At 36.4% G+C, this 18,996-nt stretch overlaps 1 protein-coding gene across 3 annotated transcripts in view; it reads right to left on the reverse strand.

Annotated features, from left to right (window-relative positions):
- The window catches only part of LOC145673400 (uncharacterized), a 537,699-nt gene that overhangs the window by 50,973 nt on the left and 467,730 nt on the right, over window positions 1-18,996 (reverse strand). For all 3 annotated transcript variants that reach the window (XM_081743063.1, XM_081743061.1, XM_081743062.1), the window contains one exon: window positions 7,697-7,932. In XM_081743063.1, the coding sequence (XP_081599189.1) occupies window positions 7,697-7,932 (236 nt within the window). The remainder of the gene's footprint in view (window positions 1-7,696; window positions 7,933-18,996) is intronic.

The raw sequence follows: 18,996 nt of genomic DNA on the forward strand, positions 1-18,996 counted from the left end.
CGAATAGAAGAGAACTTACTTTTATGTTACTTACTCGAAAACAAGTCAGGCGACCTTTTAAAAAAAATTCATAAATAACTATTTGATTAATAACCTGAGAATATGTCATAGCTCATTTGTCATGAAAAGATCTACAAGGGATACTAATTGTTAAGAGTAAGTTTGTCTTGGACGATTTTCTCAGAAAAGGACTCAAACAGTTTTGATGATATTTCATTATTAACCTGACCAATGGAATGAATTATTTGCCCTGAGTACATCTACATGTACAAAAGGTAGTTTATTCTTGCGCATGAGCTTTTCTAGAACGATTTTTTTTTTAAAAAAAATGGCTCGGGCAATTTTGTTCATGTTTCAAAAATAAATTGATCATTAACAAACTGACCCAGCTGTCTTCAAAAATTCTACGAGGGATGGTTTATTCTTTGGATATACGTTTCCACGGACGGATTTCTCACAAACGATGAAGGTGATTCTGTTCATATTTGAAAAATATTTATTTTATTAATATTCCCATAACGTTGGAAACGCTACGTCCATAAAAGTCCACAAAGGGCAGTTTACTCTTGGAGGTGAGACTTTAGACCAGGGTGCGAATTGGCGGCGGGGATGCCAGGGATTTCCCCCCTGGAGAAGAAAAATTTTATCCCTGGCAGGGATAACTTTTTCCCCCTCTGGAATATTTTTGAATGGACATGAAGATAGAAAAAGGGAACAATTCTTACTTTGTGTAGCTAACCTAAATATTGCTTGAGTGAAAATTTATGAAACATCTCACATCTCAAATGTTTTGTACTTGTTAATAATAATAATAAAAAAAAACTATATTTCAAGTGTGTCCCTACACATGTTATGTCGATGTGTGTTTTCCCCTATCTCACTCGAAATGGGCAGGGACAAGTTGCTGTGACCGAGATCCTTCAATAGTTGGATGCAGACAGGTTGCCACATTGAATTATTTCGCGGGTTTCGCTGTGCACTGTAGCCATTCTAAGTAGCCTACGAGAATCACTCGCCAAGAACAAACGACTGAATGACAAATTGGCAATACAGCCGAGGTCATTGACTTCTTTCCGCAAGGAAATGGATGGTTTCCTCCGCAAGAGGGCGGCGGGGGTGGGTCCGAAGTATGCAAGGAAACTCGAAGGGGGTGGAAAGGTCACCAAATGTTTGAGTCTGCAGTTACTGGAAAAGAACCTGTGTCACCATATTTAGTCAAACGGATGATGATCTAGTTTCATCTGCAAACATATTTGTATTAAGAAGAAATTTCAATATCGAGTACCGGTAGTTTTTAGTTCAGTTGTGTATGTGTTTGATTACATAGATTAAGACAATCCAATACGATTTCATTATAAGGATGATAAATCTAGCTTTAAGAGAAATTCTACTAACGGAAATAACTACCTTCACAGAAGCTTAATAAGTGTTTGTATCTAGATCCCCTCCCCCGTTCTAATGAATGTTAAGCTACTGATTCATAACCATCTCGGATGAGCTTGTAAAGAAGTATTGTCGGATCCGTAGGAGCATTAAGTGTTTCGAAGTCGTGGTGTCATTGCTCGAGAAATAATGAAGCGTCAAAAAATCAATTTTAGATTGTTTGGGAAAAAAAAAAAGCAAAATCGATTTTTCAAATAATCCAGAAAGTAGTAACCGGAAAACGGAAGCGAAAAGTGCGGCTGTACCGACCCAAGGTGATGAGTGTGCGGTTAATTCAGAAAGTGTTAATTTAAGTGAAGATAAAAATGAAACTTGTACAGTTATTGGTGGTTGTGTTGAGAAGGAAAGATTTGAAAAATGGAAGCAAAGTCGACCCTGGTTGAGTGCAAAACATAGTGGGGAAGTGATTTGTTTGTATTATAGTGATGTGCAAAAACTTGGAGTTCTCAAGTACAACAATACGCGAGTGGAACTTGCATTTGTGAACGGAGTTGTTGCAAAAAACAGTAAAAAATTAAATGATAAAATATCAGACTATGCAAAATCTAACTATCACATAGATTGCACGAGTGTTTTGGAAAAGAGACAAAGGGATACGCTAAAATCGTCGTTGTCTAACAGTATGTCTTTGTGGGAGAAGCAAAATAAATCGAAGGTGGAAGTGACTTCACATAATTTCCGCACTGACTATTTGTTGTGTAAGCGAAATGAACCTTTTAAACTCTTTAAAGATGTGTGCACTTTACAATGCCTTAACGGGGCTAATATGGGACAAATGCTACATTCAGAACATTCTTGCGCAAATATAATTAATTTCACGGCTAAGAAAATGCAAGAAACTTTAATTAACCATATTGTACACTCAGGCAATATGTTTCGCATTTTAGTAGACGAAAGTACTACAATCTCAAACAAATCTTGACTAATAATGTATGTTCGTACTCAGTTTGACGGGCAAGCATGCAATTACTTCTTCGATATATTGGAACTATCCTCTCTTACAGGTAGTTCAATAGCAGATGCTATCATTTTGTGCTTAGGGCGATATGGACTTTCTGAAGAAATTAAAAAAAAAAAAAAACAGTTAGTTGCTTTTATTTCCGATGGTGCAGCAAATCTTCAGGGACACTATAAGGGCGCTGCATCAATTCTCAAGAACAGATTTAATTGTAATTTAATTGTAATACACTGTCTAAATCACAAATTAGAGCTCGCTATTCATGACGTAATGAACGAACAATCAACTTCTCTTCATTTTAAGTGCTTTATGGATTCATTATACACCCTTTTCTCAGCAAGTCCGAAGAATCAACGGCGTTTAGAAGTTGTTGCAGAGAAACTTCATTTTGAATTACAAAAAATTGGTCGTAGTTTTGATATCCGGTGGGTAGCCTCGTCCTGTTCTACAGTCACGGCTGTATTGAGAGATTATTCTGCTCTTATTCACTTTCTTAATGAATGTAGTACGGATGATACATATTCGTCAAAAACTCGAGCTAAGTTTCATGGAATGTATGAAGTAATGTCAAAATGGTCTTTTGTCATGTAGATTAGTTTGTTCAAAGACATCCTAGATACTATCAAACAATTATCATTATACTTACAAATGAGGTCATCAAACGCAATTACTGTAAATTCTGAAGTTCAGCGTACCATTCGTGCCCTAAGTGCAATGAAAGTCTTACCTGGGCCGTATCTTAAATCTGCCACACAGGAATACGAAGCAAAAATGACGTTTAAGGACTTGGAAATTAAGTCTCCCTCAGCCAGTGAAATACAGAATTTTGTATCGTTTCGGAAACAGTTATTGCAAGGACTTGTTGACAATATTGTTGCGCGATTCAGTGACTCCAACAACTTCATAAAAACTTGTGAAGTGTTGAACCAAAAGAAGTGGCCAAGCAATGAGAACGAACTAATCTTATTTAGTGATAAACAAATACAAACTCTATGTGATTTTGTGAAAATGGATCTATCTGATAGTAGCAATTCTTTGTGGTTAGTAATGAAGGACTTCAGGGAATATAAAGAAAACAAAAATATATTGTCGGTTGGTGCTTTGTTGAAAGAGTTGATGTCAAGAATTGATGTTGTGCCTGTATCGTCAGCAGAGTGTGAGCGTGGCGTTAGTCAGATGAACCTTATCTTAACGAAATTAAGGAACAGAATGTATATAGGAACTCTGTCGTCACTAATGTTCATCTCTATTAATGGCCCCGCTTTGGAAGATTTTCCGGCTACAAAGTATGCTGCCATGTGGATCAAAGAAGGATATCATTCCGCAAGTGACAAACCTTCCCGTAGAGAAACGGATCAGTCTTCTACACATGCAAGTAAGCTGTTTATTTCCTAGGAGATAAGAAGCCAGTAAGAAAGCTAAGATTTCTTACTCTCCTATTTATGAAATTATGTGTTGTTTAAGTAATATACTAAATTAAGGTTTAGAATATGTTTTATAAATACCTTAGATGAAAATTTAGAGTAGGCTATCTTTTTACAACGGCTTGTGTAATAATTTTTATCATGTAGAGTTTGAAGTTACTTTTCTCAATTATATTTGATTTAAGTTTTACCCAGTAATAGCATGTAGCTATTATTAAATATTTCTCCAACACTACTCTGAGTTAGTAGGTTTTTGAGTTTAGCGTCCCACAGTTATGCCTGGATGACTAAAGGAGACGTGGACTTACTAATTATAGTGGGATCCAAACCACTTTTATCGTTCAACAGTACCTCCACCGAGAATCGAAGGCGCGGCAACGCGCACAGAAGGCGGGCGTGCTAGCCACTAGATGAACAGGTGTCCACTGCTCTTAGTGATTCACTATTATAGTATACACAAGAATGAGAACTAAGCTCAAATTTATGTAGAAAGACTATCTAATACTACATGTAGTTCTTTTCCGTTCTATTTCGTTTGTATTTTGCTAAATGGGAGTTATTTGCTTGTATCTGCAGACTCTAAGCATAGATGCACTTTTCTTTCTTCAATTTTTATTACTAACTTTGCGTGGCACCAGCTTCGTGCTGATAGAACTTAGTCAAATGATCCTTGCTGAATCCGTATGGACTTTGTGGTGGACAAACACCGTGCTCGTGGGTTTTCTCGGGGTTCTCCCGTTTCCTCTCACTTTCTTTATTCCACCATTTTACTTATTTCTAATTATCACCGTCTCCCTTGGCCTAACCGGCATAACTTTGGGACGTTAAACTTAATTGATTGATTGATTTTTAGTTTAGCGTCCCTTTCAGCAGCGAGGCTATATGAGGCGTGGACCTACTGATTAACGTGGAATCCGAACCACATGATCTCCCGCCGGGAATCGAACCCGGGTCTCACGCACCAAAGGCGCGTACGCTAACCGCTTAGCCATGACGGAGCTCAAACGTTAAAGATTTCATTTAATTTTTTCCTTGCTGAACATAAAGATAGAAGTGATCCTTATCGAAGAAATGATTGAGGAGGAGACGGCTTAGGTAAAACCATATAAGATAGCGTCTTAATATTCTACTGCTGACTGACAAGATTAAACATTTTCGATTGAATCTTTGCATCGAAGATCAAATTAGTTTTTTCAACTAAAATATTTTTTTACTTATGTCTCATGGTCTTGCTCTGTATGTGGTTAGTAAAAGAAAATTGTCAAGTAAGAATTGGTGGAATGATAATGTGGAGGGAAACGGAAGAACGTCGAGAAAATCCATGGACACGATGTTGTACATCACACTCATATATATATTAACTATGCTTTAATTAAAAGTTCTTGCACCATTGTACCCCTAACATTCAGAGAAACAATAATGAGCATTCAGGTGTTGCATTTTCGTGAGTTTTAAAAGACGAGAAAGAATTGATAATAAGCGAACTATGAATAACTTGACTCCAATCGGAAATTAAAATTTCGTATTTTTATTCCATCACCGTATATATATACATATACACCGTTTATATATATATATATATATATATATATATATATATATATATATATATATATATATATATATATATATATACATATATAGGGAAAAGTCGGATAGTATCGGACAGCGTATAGTATCGGACAGTGTATAGTTCACTATTTTCGGTACAGGATGGCGACACTCTTTAGCCGCGTATTAGTAGTTCTTTGTGAGGGAAGCGCGGTGCCAACATTCTGAGATAGTACGTTGAAAGGTTTACATGTGGTGCGACGATTTGTAGTTTTTGTGCAGTTTGTGGTTGCACGTACTTTTTTTGTCGGCTAATTACAGAAACAAAGGTAAGTGAAATATGAATTTAAGTAGTTGTACACTTTAGTTGTAGTTTTGTATCCTAATTGGCATTATATCACTGCCTACATTGCAAGACAAATTATTTCAAGACTCTTTATTATCATGCATGTTGGTCGGGTGGTATCGGACAGGGTGTTGGCGGGCAATATCGGACAGCAATATTCGAAGTTTCAATGCGAAATCTTATAGTTCTCTCATGTTTTTCAGGTAAAAATGGGCAAAAAGAGAGGTAAATGGTCAGAGGAAAATATGAAAACAGCAACTGAAAAAGTGTTAAGTGGTGGGATGAATACAAGAGAAGCAAGTAAGCAGTCTTCCGTCCCGAAAATCACTTTAGGTGACAGGATATGATTTCTTTCCTTGGGAAAAGAAATTCAAGTAAAACCGCCAATGGGTAAACTTCAAAAAACTTTTACGGATGAACAAGATAAGTTACTGTATAATCTTGTCAAAGATCTGGACAGCCAGCTCATGAGTCTCAACAAGAAAGAATTTTTGAAACTAGGATTTCAGTTCGCTGAACACTTGAAACTGAACCATAAATTCAACAGAAATAAAGAACTAGCCGGGAAAGATTTTTATTATTCTTTCATGAAGGGACATCCCGATTTAAGTTTGAGGTGCGCGGAGTTCACAAGTTCGCAGCGGGCTATAGAATTCAACAAGGAGAAAGTTGGTATATTTTTTTTTACAAACTCTCTGAACTTATGAATAAATATTCTTTTAAACCATCGAGAATTTTTAAGCTGATGAAACTGGTGTGTCAGTAGTTCACGAAAATCAGTTAAAAGTTTTGTCTATAAAAGGGAAAAAGCAGTTAGGGAAATTAACATCTGGAGAAAGAGGCAAAAACGTGACAATTCTTCCGTGCATAAACGCGTCAGGTGATCAATTTATCCCTCCATTATTTGTGTTCCCAAGAGTAAGAATGGACAAAGAACTTACGAAAGATGCTCCCGAAGGAAGCCGTATTTGATGCTCAACCAAGCAGTTGGATCAGCGAGAAAGTCTCTGAAATTCGACGTTGAAACAAAGACTGATTGCGTAATTTGTGGGGAAATCTTTGATGAGAACTGGATACAGTGTAATTCGTGCAAAGGTTGGGCACATGAAAACTGTGCAAGTCTTGAGAGAGATGCATTTTATTATAAATGTGATATTTGCAATACAACATAACAATCTGCAGTTTGTAAGGTATGTAAGAAGACATGTAAGGAATCTAAGAAGATAATAACATCTGTCCGATATAACCCGCCAGTTTTTTATATCTTGAAAAATTAGACTTTTACATTTTTTTTCAGGTTCTGTAAATTTTGTAGTAAAAGTGAAATATGGTTTATATAGTGTTATAAAGATATGTATGAGGATTGCACATATGAGGTTTTTATTTGATTTCTGATTACCATATAGTTGTTACATCACATGTTCCTTAAGTGTCCGATACTACCCGACCTTCCCCTATATATATATATATATATATATATATATATATATATATATATATATATATATATATATGTGTGTGTGTGTGTGTGTGTGTGTGTGTGTGTGAGGGGAGAACTGGGTGCGCATATGAGTGAAATTCATCCCCCTTGGGAAAAAATTTCAATTCGCACACTGCTTTAGACAGTTTAGTGAAATAAAACTGAAGCGATTTTGTTGATATTTTTTGTACAAATACTTCATTAATAACTCTGAGAAATGGCATAAGCCATTTCTTATGAAATATCTATAAATAGGAGTTTATTTTTGGGTGTACGTTTTATTTGCGTGAAGTTTTCCAGGAACGTCTTATTATTTTGTTCGTCTTTCAAAGGAAAATATTTCTTTAATAACTGCAGGACAATATGTTCTACATTTAGAAGTTGTAGAGGGAAAGTACAGTGCGGTGGTCTGTTAAAGTTTACTTTTTGGTATGATGGTGCAATATTTAACATAAAATTGTAAGGCATTCAACATTTATAAAATTACTACTTACCATTAGTCCTATAGCGTGAAGTTCATATTTCGTACGAAATACGTTGCGAGCTTGCAGTACACCATGTATGCGGGTAATGATTAGAAGCAAGAAAAATGCGCTTGTGTACATCCCTATAATAATTAAAATAATTTGTACCATTGTCTTGGTTTCATCTTTTAGCCCAATTCCAATCTTCATGAACAGATTTAATATAAAAAATGAAGAGTCAGTATAAATGATCAGGGAGTGATGGCCTGAAAAAGAAAAATAAAATCTTTTAGTTTTATGTCCAATGATTATGGTGTGCAGGCTACAGAAGACAGTAATAATGAGAATGAATGAAATGGTGGAATGAAAAAAATGAGTACAAACGGGGGAACTACGACGAGGCCTATAGACAATGTGTTTGTCCACCACAAAGAACACATGGTGCGAGCTAGGATTAGACTAGGAATCCCGCATACTAGAGAGAAACGATCTATACCGATCGACCGCGGTCCCAAAATGAAAAGAGACGATATGGAGCACCTGGTATAATAATATTAATACCAGGTCCTCTGGTGTACAAATAATTTTGGGAAAGGAAAAATGAAATGAAATCGTTGAGTTTTACGTTCCACGGTTATGCCGGTTAGGCTAAAGGAGACGGTGATGATGAGTAATGAATGAAATGGTGGAATGAAGAAAGTGGGAGGAAACGGGAGAACTCCAAGAAAACTCACGCACGCGGTGTTTGTCCACCACAAAGTTCACTTGGCGGAGGCAGGGATCGAACCCGGGACCCCAAGCACCATCGAACCCGGGACCCCAAGCACCAGAGGTGAATGCTCTACCACTGAGCCACCGCGGCCCCCAATTTTGGGAAAGGAATCGTCACACAGAAACTTAAAACAAAATTGAACCTACATGGTCTATAAAATTAGTACAAATCTAATATGATTATGTATTTGTATACCAGCGGTGTTTCAAATTTCATTTCTTGTTTTAGTGGGAGGACCGAAATTTTGTTGTTATTGCCAAATATCTTCTCGGCACATATATACGGGGTCTGCCCAATAAATACGCGAATGAATACCATAAATCCTGTATTTTACAAAATTAGGGTACATCAACCTTATATCTTTCAAAATACTCCCCATTTGTACCAATAGACTTGTTCCACCTCCGGTCCATTGTTGAAAACATCACTGGATGTATTCAGAATTCAAGATGTTCAAGTGCCTTGTTGTTTTTCGTTTTATTTTCTGCATGTCGTACTAGTCCCATCCCCGCATGACTTCTTTATATTAACGGAAACAAAAGAAATTACATAGGACTAAGTCTCCTAGGACTAGGGAGGATGATCGAACGTTGTGATCGAATTACAGGTAAGAAACTCGCGGACAATCACGGAGGAATGTGCACGATCGTTATCATGATGCAATAGTCATTCATCACTATCACATAAATACGGTCGCACTCGACGCACGAGATCCCTCAAGCGATTGAGAATCCCCCCTGAGGAGGCATGAGTCATACACAACACCATGAATGAAAAAAAAAAAAACGAGCAGCAAGGCTTTGACTTTTAATCTGCTTTTTCGATTTTTTTCGTTTTTACTACATCTTTTGCTTTCCATTCTTGATCTGTGATTTCAGCTCGATATCATACTCGTACAACCATAATCAGTCATCAATGATGATCTTTCCAAGGACACCGGAAATTTGAACGGAATTTTTCCAGTCGGTGCAACATTCGGTCCGTAGCTTTTGGTCCGCTGTTAGCAACTTTGAGACAAGTTTTTGCACACAATTTCCGCAACTACAAATGTTCTCTTAAGATCGTGTGCATATATAATTTTCCAAAATTCAGTTGATTAGCAATTATCTGGACAGTTAGTCGACGATCAGAAAGCACAAGAGACCTCACACGTTGAATGTTTTCTTCAACAAGGAGGTCGACGGTCGTCTTGAACTTGTCTCATTCTTGCAGCCTTCACGGCCCTCATGGAAACGCCTAGTTCAATTGTAAAGACCTGTTTTCTTCAGTGCGTTATTTCTATGAACAGCCCTCAATATTTTATGAATTTTCTGAGAGCTTTCTCCCAATTTCACCAAAAATTTGATATTGATTCGTTTTTCCCTCTGTTCCATAATATTCATAGTCGAGACGAACAGTGATAGAACACCAAAAAACCAATGCCACCTTGACGATCAGGGGTTACTGTCATTCCGGTGGATTCCTTGCCAATAGACCAGAAAATGTACGTGGCATAACTTCAATTCAAGGTCGCCATACTAGTTCAGTTCACGTATTTATCAGACAAATCAAGTTTGTGTATGAAAGTAAGTCTGTTCTCGTCCTAAAAATTAAATGAACTTCAACAATCTTCTGGCAATATCCTTGCACATTCGAACTCCGGTCTCCTGAACATATTCTTATTTTGATTCTTATTGGTTATGATGAACTGTTGAAGTTTTTAATTTCGCGTTGTGTTTTCACCTTCCTCTAGTGTTGAATAAGATCAAATTCAATCCAATAAAGTTGAAATCTGCTGCAGTTTACCTGCACTGAATCATCTCTTTATTATAATCTTCTTGGCGTATTATATGTTATACTTCTATATATAATCTTATAGCCAGGGAAGAATAATCTATATTATAATATTATTATCTCGGGAGTGATGTTTCGAATGCGACGTGTCAGTGCAGCTTGGAGTTTTTGTATAGTGAGCAGATTGCCTTCATAGGCTTTTCTCTTCAACGTACCCCATATAAAGTAATACGATGGGTTAAGTCGGGTGAACGCGGAGGCCAGAGTTCTCGAGAGATGATGCGGTCACCGAAGATGTCCTGTAAAATGCTCATCGTACGGATACATGGACAGTGACTTTCGGATAATCTTGTGAGCGGAACCCACGGACACGTGGGCCTGCTGAGCTAGTCGTCTAACCGATTTCTTTGGACTGTGCAGCATCACGTCTTGCACTTCCTCCACCTTTTCTGCGGATGTGGCTGTGGATCGCCTACCTGATTTTGTAGCATTATGAACGCTTCTGGTCTTTCGAAACTTGGTGATGGGGTCCCGTACAGCATTGCGTTTAGGGATCTTCACTACTGGGAACTTGTCTCCATTACGGAACACATGCTCCACAAGAAACATTCTTTGTTCAATCGTCAGCATGATGACCTGGATCCCAATGATGTCACACAAGACGTTGGTCTTCAATCAAACCGGACATGTGAACAAATATAAATACCTGGTCAAATATGGTTCAAATACGTTAAACAATTGAAAATGTTGTATTACTAATTGACAATCATATATGTCATCACTTAGCACACCACAACATGGCACTGCTTATTTGCTTTCTGAACACCCGGTATAATATAACATTTTTTCCCTAACAGCTTCTCATTTACTGATTTTGGAGTAGAATCTTTGTTCTCCGTTTTAGGCTTTAGTTGTTTCCTTTTTGGTTTTATTGATTTTTAAATAACTTTAAATAAATTAAGGTTGTATTCAGCATTTGTGTAAGAAAAGAAAATACACAAGCATTATTTGCCTATTGGATTCAAACTAAGGATAGATAATCCCCGAATCTACTTGATCGGTCAAGTACCGATCACAGTAAAATAATATAAAAATAAACACCATGCTTTATACAATTTTGGCATTGTTCCTTATATCTGCACTTATTTAACTAACCTTCTACGATTATTATTATGACCGTTCTTCGCACGGGTCAAATAAAATATCTATGTAAACAAACTGAACAATGAAAGAACAGTTAAACATTTCTTAAAAAGAAAAGAAAAAAAGGAACTATTTTGTGTGAATGCATATCTATCAACGTATTTGTGTTTCCATTTTGATGACATTAATAGTAAACACGGTTTATAATTAATGCAACCATTAACTAATCTGTTTTTAACCACAGTAAAACCATCTATTACTAAAGAGAAAAAAACATGAATGTAGACAAAACTATGAATTTCATACAAATATCGGTAAATTTCGATTATTTTTACCTGTCTCTGTACTCTCTCCCCCGCCGCAGTTGACTTCCGGCCCGCATAGAATGATGGCTGAGTTTGAAACTCATCGCTAATGGAAGTGTCACCATTGATCACAACAACCGTAAAAACTATGAATTTGGTACTAATATAGGCTATTTTGGATTATTTTTACATGTCTCGGCATCCCTCTCCACGGTGACCTCCGGACGGCATACAATGGTACCTTACTTTGAAAGTTATCGCTAATGAAAGTGTCACCATTGATCTCAGGAACCGCGAAAACTATGCATTTGACACTAATATCGATAATTTTGGATTGCTTTTACATTCCCCGGTACGCCCCAGCCCCGGTGATCCCGGCCCCCAATAGAAGGGCTGATTTTGGAAGTTAATGCTTTCGGAGTCTCGCCATTGATCTCAGTAACCGCGAAAACTATGAATTTGACACTAATATCGGTCATTTTATACTACTTTTACATGTCCCGGTAAATGACCCCCTCCTGAGACCCCTCTTGTTCGAAATTTAAAAAGAAACGCTTCGTTTTGGTCTGGGGCCTGGACCAAGGTACGCGTGACCCAAATTTGGTAACTCTCGGTCCGCTCGCCTGCCCGCCAGGCCGCACACAGATAGATAGCCAGGGAGACACACAAACACACAGAAAATTTATTTTATTTATATTATATTATTTTCTTTCCAAACCGAAGACTAGAATTAGAGCATGAAGTTTGTTTCTCAAAATAAATTCTACAATTTGTGGTTATGTCTTCCTATTATTTACTAGTACTATTTGTCATGATTTATTCTTACTCTTTACTGAACCATTCTTAAGAAAATTTATTTTCCCTCAAATTTTCGGTAATTTATTCTTCTTTGGCATGCCACTTTTTCTTCTTAATAAAGTTAGCAAATAATATATGGGTTACAACTTACTTATTTTTAGTTTATATTTCTTATAACATTAATCTATAACGAGTGTGTGTTTTCCAGCCTCTCATTTGTTTAAGACAATTTCTAATCTCTAATTTGTTTAAGACAAATTTGATTCTCTAACCTAACTATATCTAATTCAGAAATGTCTTGCTAATGTAATTATAGCATTGAAGCAATCACTTCTAAACTAATTCAGTCATGAAAAACTCAGTAACTTGAAAATTATTCATTGTTTTTATAATGAAACCGTAAATTGTCTAAAGCTCGTAAAAATCTCGATTTGTTGGGAATCTAGAAACACTTGAACCCTTATATTTTAAACAGAGAGTAGAAAAGTGACCATACAAATAAAAGAAAAATTACGAAGTTTTATTGAAACATTGAAGAGCAAAAATTTGATTGATTTATACCAACGTTAAACTCGTTTTGGCGTTGTAGCACGTTTAGTAGATCAGCGTGCGATCTCGCTAATTAAAGTCCAATAAAGAGACGTTTTAACATACTACCACTGTTGTTCGTACCTTATATAACATGGGTCATTATCGAAATGTACATATACATATTAGATTGTCTATTTAAATTAAAGTTTTAACCTTCTTATAATTATCATTATAATATTTTAGTTTCTTTAGTTGTTTCAAATTTAACCAGTAATAATTCCCATTTTGTCCTTTTAACTGCAAATATACTTAGTATATTAGGAAAAGCTTGTAATCCTGATTTAATTGATGTATCTTGTTCCAAAACTTTGGAACCCACACTAAACTTATTGTTAGAGCTTTTTTCAAATATTCCTTTTGCGTGTTGTTCATTTTGGAAGATTTCTGTATGCAAGAATCCAGGTTCTTCCAATTTTGTTGTTCTTTCATAATTTTCTACCAGGTTGTTTTGTTTAAAACAGAATTTTTAAATGATTAAAACTTGTTTTAAACAATTGATTTTGTTTTAAACATTTTATATACGTTTTAAACATTTTATTTTAAACACGTGTATTTTTAAGACTTGTTTTAAACATATACTTAATTTTATTTTATTTCATTTTTGTAAAAAAAAAAAAAAAAAAAAAAAAAAACCTGACAAAGAAACAAAAGTGCTTCTCATTTAAAAGACTATTTTCTTCCCATGTCAATGTTTTGATTTCTCGTGGCTACAGCAAGTCAATATGGTAATCTACAATTTCTTTTGTCTCTTTTCTCCTCTTGTTTCTAACGTTTATTGTAGTGTTTAAATGCTTATAAGTTAACTTGCGATAAAGTCTCGTAGTAGAAGGTTGGACGTCTTATAGAACTGATATTAAAAAAAAAAAATAAATAAATAAAAGAATTATAATGGAAACAAGTTTTTGTGTTGATTCTCAGTCTTGAACAAACAAAGGGTTCTATGCTAAATTGTGCTTCTGAAATATCGCAGGCATTGGTTGATACAGTGTTGGTTCTCAGTCACTCATATATACATCTTTAGAAGAAGAATGAATCCAAAATGAAAGAAAGAAAAACTACATGACAAGATGCAATCTAGAGTTTTATATGATTTCCGCTAGAGAGGTGCGTCCGTTTAGAGGTCATCCACCCCATAGTCTCAATTTCAGATGTTGGGAGCAGTAATGCAGATTTAGAAACCCTTTAGTGAGCAAACTCTACAGAAAAAAAATCGAAGTCCTTATACCGAATTAACACAGAATTTGATCACCAATTCTATTGACTGTAAGGAACTATAGACCTAAATTGCTCTCTTTGTTTTTTTTTGTTTTTTTTTTTATTGGCCTAGGATTCCAAAGGTGGATCTACTTTCGAGTTTCGGGCCTGCTTAAAATTCTGGAAATAGGGCCTAAGCAACGTTCCAGTTTTGTCATCTATATTCCCTCCGTATTTATTTGGTGTAAGGACCAGGGTTGTTAACTTTTCTTAAGAAAAAAACGGGACGGAACAATCGGTGTTGCAACCCGCTCCCCCTCTCCCCGAGAAAACGACACATACGGCGAGTCTTTGAAAACAATGTAAATAATCAGCTGAATAGCACGAACCTGAATGAATGCGGCACCTTATTTTTTTATCCCCCCCACTGCTCATCACTAAGTACAGTGCGTCCCACTAGCTTTCGAACCCGAAAAAAAGTTATAATTTCCGAACAAATATACATAGGAAAATGAAATTCACAATACACGTACCTTGTTTCATGCTGAATACATCACCGTCACCGCAGATGCTGAAAGTGTCCTCCCTGGACGTCAAGACATGTTTGTACACGACGTTCCTTATTGTGAAAAGTCCGATGTAGAGTCTCCGATGTGACCTCATGAATCGCATTCTCAATGTTGTTTCGCAACTTTTGCAGTAATCGTGGAATGTTTCTGTAGACACAACCTTTAAGAAAACCCCATAAGAAGAAATCAGGTGGTTAAAATCAGGGGATCTTGGCGGCCAGAATCCTTTGGAGATTATCCTGTCACCAAAAAAGGACTCAATTTCTGCCATGGCCACGTTGGAAGTAGGCTATGGCATGTTGCTCCGTCTTGTTGGAAATAACCGCGACGCAGTTCTTGATCGTCCAGCTGATTCACAAATTCACTGAAGATGTGTAAGTAAACTTGTGTGTTTACTGTATCTTCAAAGAAGATGGGTCCAATGATACGCTGTCGGGAAATTGTACTCCAAACTCCCACCTTCAAGGGATGAAGTGGAATCTAATGGTACACATGCGGATTTTCGGCCCACACCCGAGTATTATGCGAGTTCACATAACCGGAGACATGGAACCAAGCTTCATCTGTGAACCAAGTATAGTCTAGGATTCCTGGATTGTCATACAACAAAGCTTGCAACCAATGACAATACATCACACGCTTTTCCAAATATGTAGTCTTCAACTCCTGGACGACTGTAACGCGATATGGAAACAGCTTGGCTCTTTTGGCGGCTATTTGCACAGTTGACTTGGACATCGCTACCTCTTGTGATAATGGACGCAGGCTCTTCTTAGGGGACTGCAAAAGACGTTGCCGCACATTCTGTACTGTCTCCTCGGACATCCGTGGACGCGCCCTCCATGTCCAGTAAGCAACGTTCCTGTTGTTTCGAACTTGTTCACCGAATGATGTATTGATGATTTCGATGGTTCTTTACGGCATCCAAATTCACGGCAAAATTCACGTTGAACAGTCTGATACGATCCCGATATCCAATATTGTTTAACAATGAACACATGTGCCTGTACGGTGTACAGAACCATCCTCGCGATGCAGCGACTCGAGTCACACTGAAGCACGCGCACCACGCCAAGCAGCACCTTTCCTGGCGCCACCTATCGTCTTTATTTTGACGTGTGCGCTTCTGTTCAACCCTTTCTCGTGTTTAGCATGAAACAAGGTACGTGTATTGTGAATTTCATTTTCTTACGTACATTTGTTCGGAAATTATAACGTTTTTCGGGGGGGGGGGTTCGAAAGCTAGTGGGACGCACTGTATAAGCAATATAGATCCCTATGCAACAAAATCAAACCAAAACAACTGCAATTTATTTAATATAAGCAAAGATTAGAGAGAAAACTGTATAGATTTTTTTATCTTAAATGAGTGCATAACATTGTTCCTACTGACAAAAAGTATTATTGAAATCAAGTCTTATTCTTTGGCTATTATCATACGAAAAATTCAAATCAAAGTACAAATCAAAGCAAATTTAATTTATTTAACATAAACAACGTGTAAAAAAGGTTGCAAAAACAATATTTTTAGTGCTGCATGGAATATACTATCATCATAATCGACTGGATTATCAACTCAAAACAATTAGGGAATAACGATAAATTAAAGACGAGCTGCTATTTTTTATGAGTCAAATTAAAACACATTTGTTACAAGTGATTCTGTACATAAAACTACACGTAAAAGAGTGTTATTTCTTTGTAAAAATGACCCAGTAAAATATTAATTAAGTTTGAAAATCTATAAAATGGGACAATATGCGTCACGACGAATGTCCAGTTGGGACGCGGGACAAGTAAGTCAGAAATCGGTACAGTCCTGACAGAATCGGGATGGTTGATAACCCTGATAAGGACCTCAAACTATTTCTGTTGGACTATGCTTATCTAAAGGTTTCTAAAACTGCCTTACTATCCCTAAAATCTGAGATTCAGGGTGGGATTGGGGGTCGGCTGCTTCCTGCCCCACTGATGCCCCTGTCTAGCGGCTGTCATAGGAAACTAGCTTACGCCATTTTACGTGGTTTTAGTTACATTTATTAAGGACTCTTGACTGCGAAGACATTACGCTTTGAAATAGAATTCATTTTCTGAGTAAAACTGAACCTTATTGAAAATGGACTTGGATTCATTCTGCTCTGAACGCCCCAAACATCACTTTTCTTCAATAAATGTTTGGCTTGAAAAAAGGAACCAATTACATAGGCTTGCAGAAAGTATTCTAAAGTTAACACAACTCGAAGTGTGCTCCAAATATTACTTTTCGAAAATACAAGCGTATTTCTGGTAAAATTCTAATCTTAAAACATGTAAAATGATTCCCTTTGCATTTGAAATTTCGAATTGCAATCAAAGATGGCCGCCATGATGCTTCATAGCACCATCTGATGTGTCAGACCAATTCAAGTTTCATCATTCTCCCTCAACCCGTTCTCAACACACAAGGTTGGTGAGGACTGTTGTTATTTCACCATGTATATTGATAGATGGTGTGAAAGCTCCATAGTAGGTAGATATTAAAATCTACCTAAAAAGCTTATTACAACCAAGAAAGTACTTATAAGAGTTACTGGCAAGAGGGTGTAATAAAAGGGGGTCGTAATATGAAAAAAGTTGAGAATTACTAATCTAGACTGAAATATTCTGTACCCAACACGTTGTACTCTTAACAGGGATAAAATAAATGAAAACGTCGCTTACAAGCAGTGGTGCTATTCAGCCGGCACTGATCGATTTGCCAGAGCCAGTTGTAAAATATTCCGAGTTCGCAGGAACGTTTGTTATAACTGGACATAACAGTAAATTTTACCCAGTTACACTCAGGAACAGTAAATTTTAGTTTAACTGTCTTTGTTTTTAGAAATTCTCACAGCTAAAGGGTTAAACATATGATTCCGAGAAACACAGTATAACCGATTTATTTCTTAATCTCAAATGCTCAGATATCAAGAATGAAAACTGGGATCACATGAGTGTAGTGATAAGGTTTATTTATGTCTAATTATATTTGGAACGCACACATATTATCAACACTTGCCGATCCATTGCTGGATTAAGGTCTTTCCAATACTTTTTGACAACCATCTATGTTGGGTAGTTTGTTTCCTAGATATTTGCAGTAGTAGCTAATTTCGTCACACCACCTTGTATTAGAATGCTGTGTAGGTCCGTTCTTGTCACTTGTGGTACCGCTTTTTTCTACCTTGTACGGTTTGTTTCCTAAGAGAGTTATATCTATTTATCTACCTATCCATCTACTCTCTCTCTCTCTCTCTCTCTCTTTCTCTCTCCCTCTCTCTCTCTCTCACACACACAGAACCGGTTGTTAAAGAATTAGAATAACATCACTTATTGCTAGTAAAGAGCAAGAAATCTTAACAAATAAATTATTACCCGATTTTGAAATATATGTTTAAAATCATGTTTTAAACTGTTCAAAATGTTTAAAATATGTTTCTTTTTTGTGTGTTTGTGTTTTAAAACATGTTTAAAACATTTTAAACACCTTTTTCATGTTTTAAACACATGTTATGTTTTTTTTTTTTTAAAAAAAACTATTTTTTCCAACCCTGTATTCTACATACGTACACAGTAAATCTATTGCACTATCAAATATATTTCGGGCTTTAAAACTACATCCAATAGGGTGCATCGAATTTCCACTTTTTTTTTGAAATCAGCTTACCCTTAGTGATATTTTTTTGCGAAATGGCCTCCATATAACGTATAAAAAATTGCAAGTCGATTGGTCAATATCTTTAGGTGCCACCAACGGCCAAAAGTTTTGAAATTTTGTTAAAAAATAAATATTATTTTTAAAAATGTAAAATATCTAGTTTTATGAAATATGGTTATCCTATGTGGTTTTGTTTCTGTAAAAGGTCAATATTTTACGTGAAAAAAATTTCAGCTTGATGAGTTAAGTCATTCAGGTGCCACCTGTGGCTTAAAATATGGACAAATGTGTCCCTACTTTTTCATTTTTTTAAAATTAAGTAGCATTGTTTGTGATTCATCTGGATCGTTAATTAGATAAGAAAGATTTTGTTTTACATCTGCAGCTATTTGCTTATTTCCAAACGTTAATGATTGAAATGACCCAGAACTCACCATGAGGAGGTGGCTGTAGTTCGAGTTCCGCCCACCCGTATATACTAATGTTGCATATGGTAGTGCAAGTCATAT

Source organism: Thermobia domestica, chromosome 16 (assembly GCF_964235325.1).
Source record: "Thermobia domestica chromosome 16, izTheDome1.hap1.1, whole genome shotgun sequence".
Lineage (NCBI taxonomy): Eukaryota > Metazoa > Arthropoda > Insecta > Zygentoma > Lepismatidae > Thermobia > Thermobia domestica.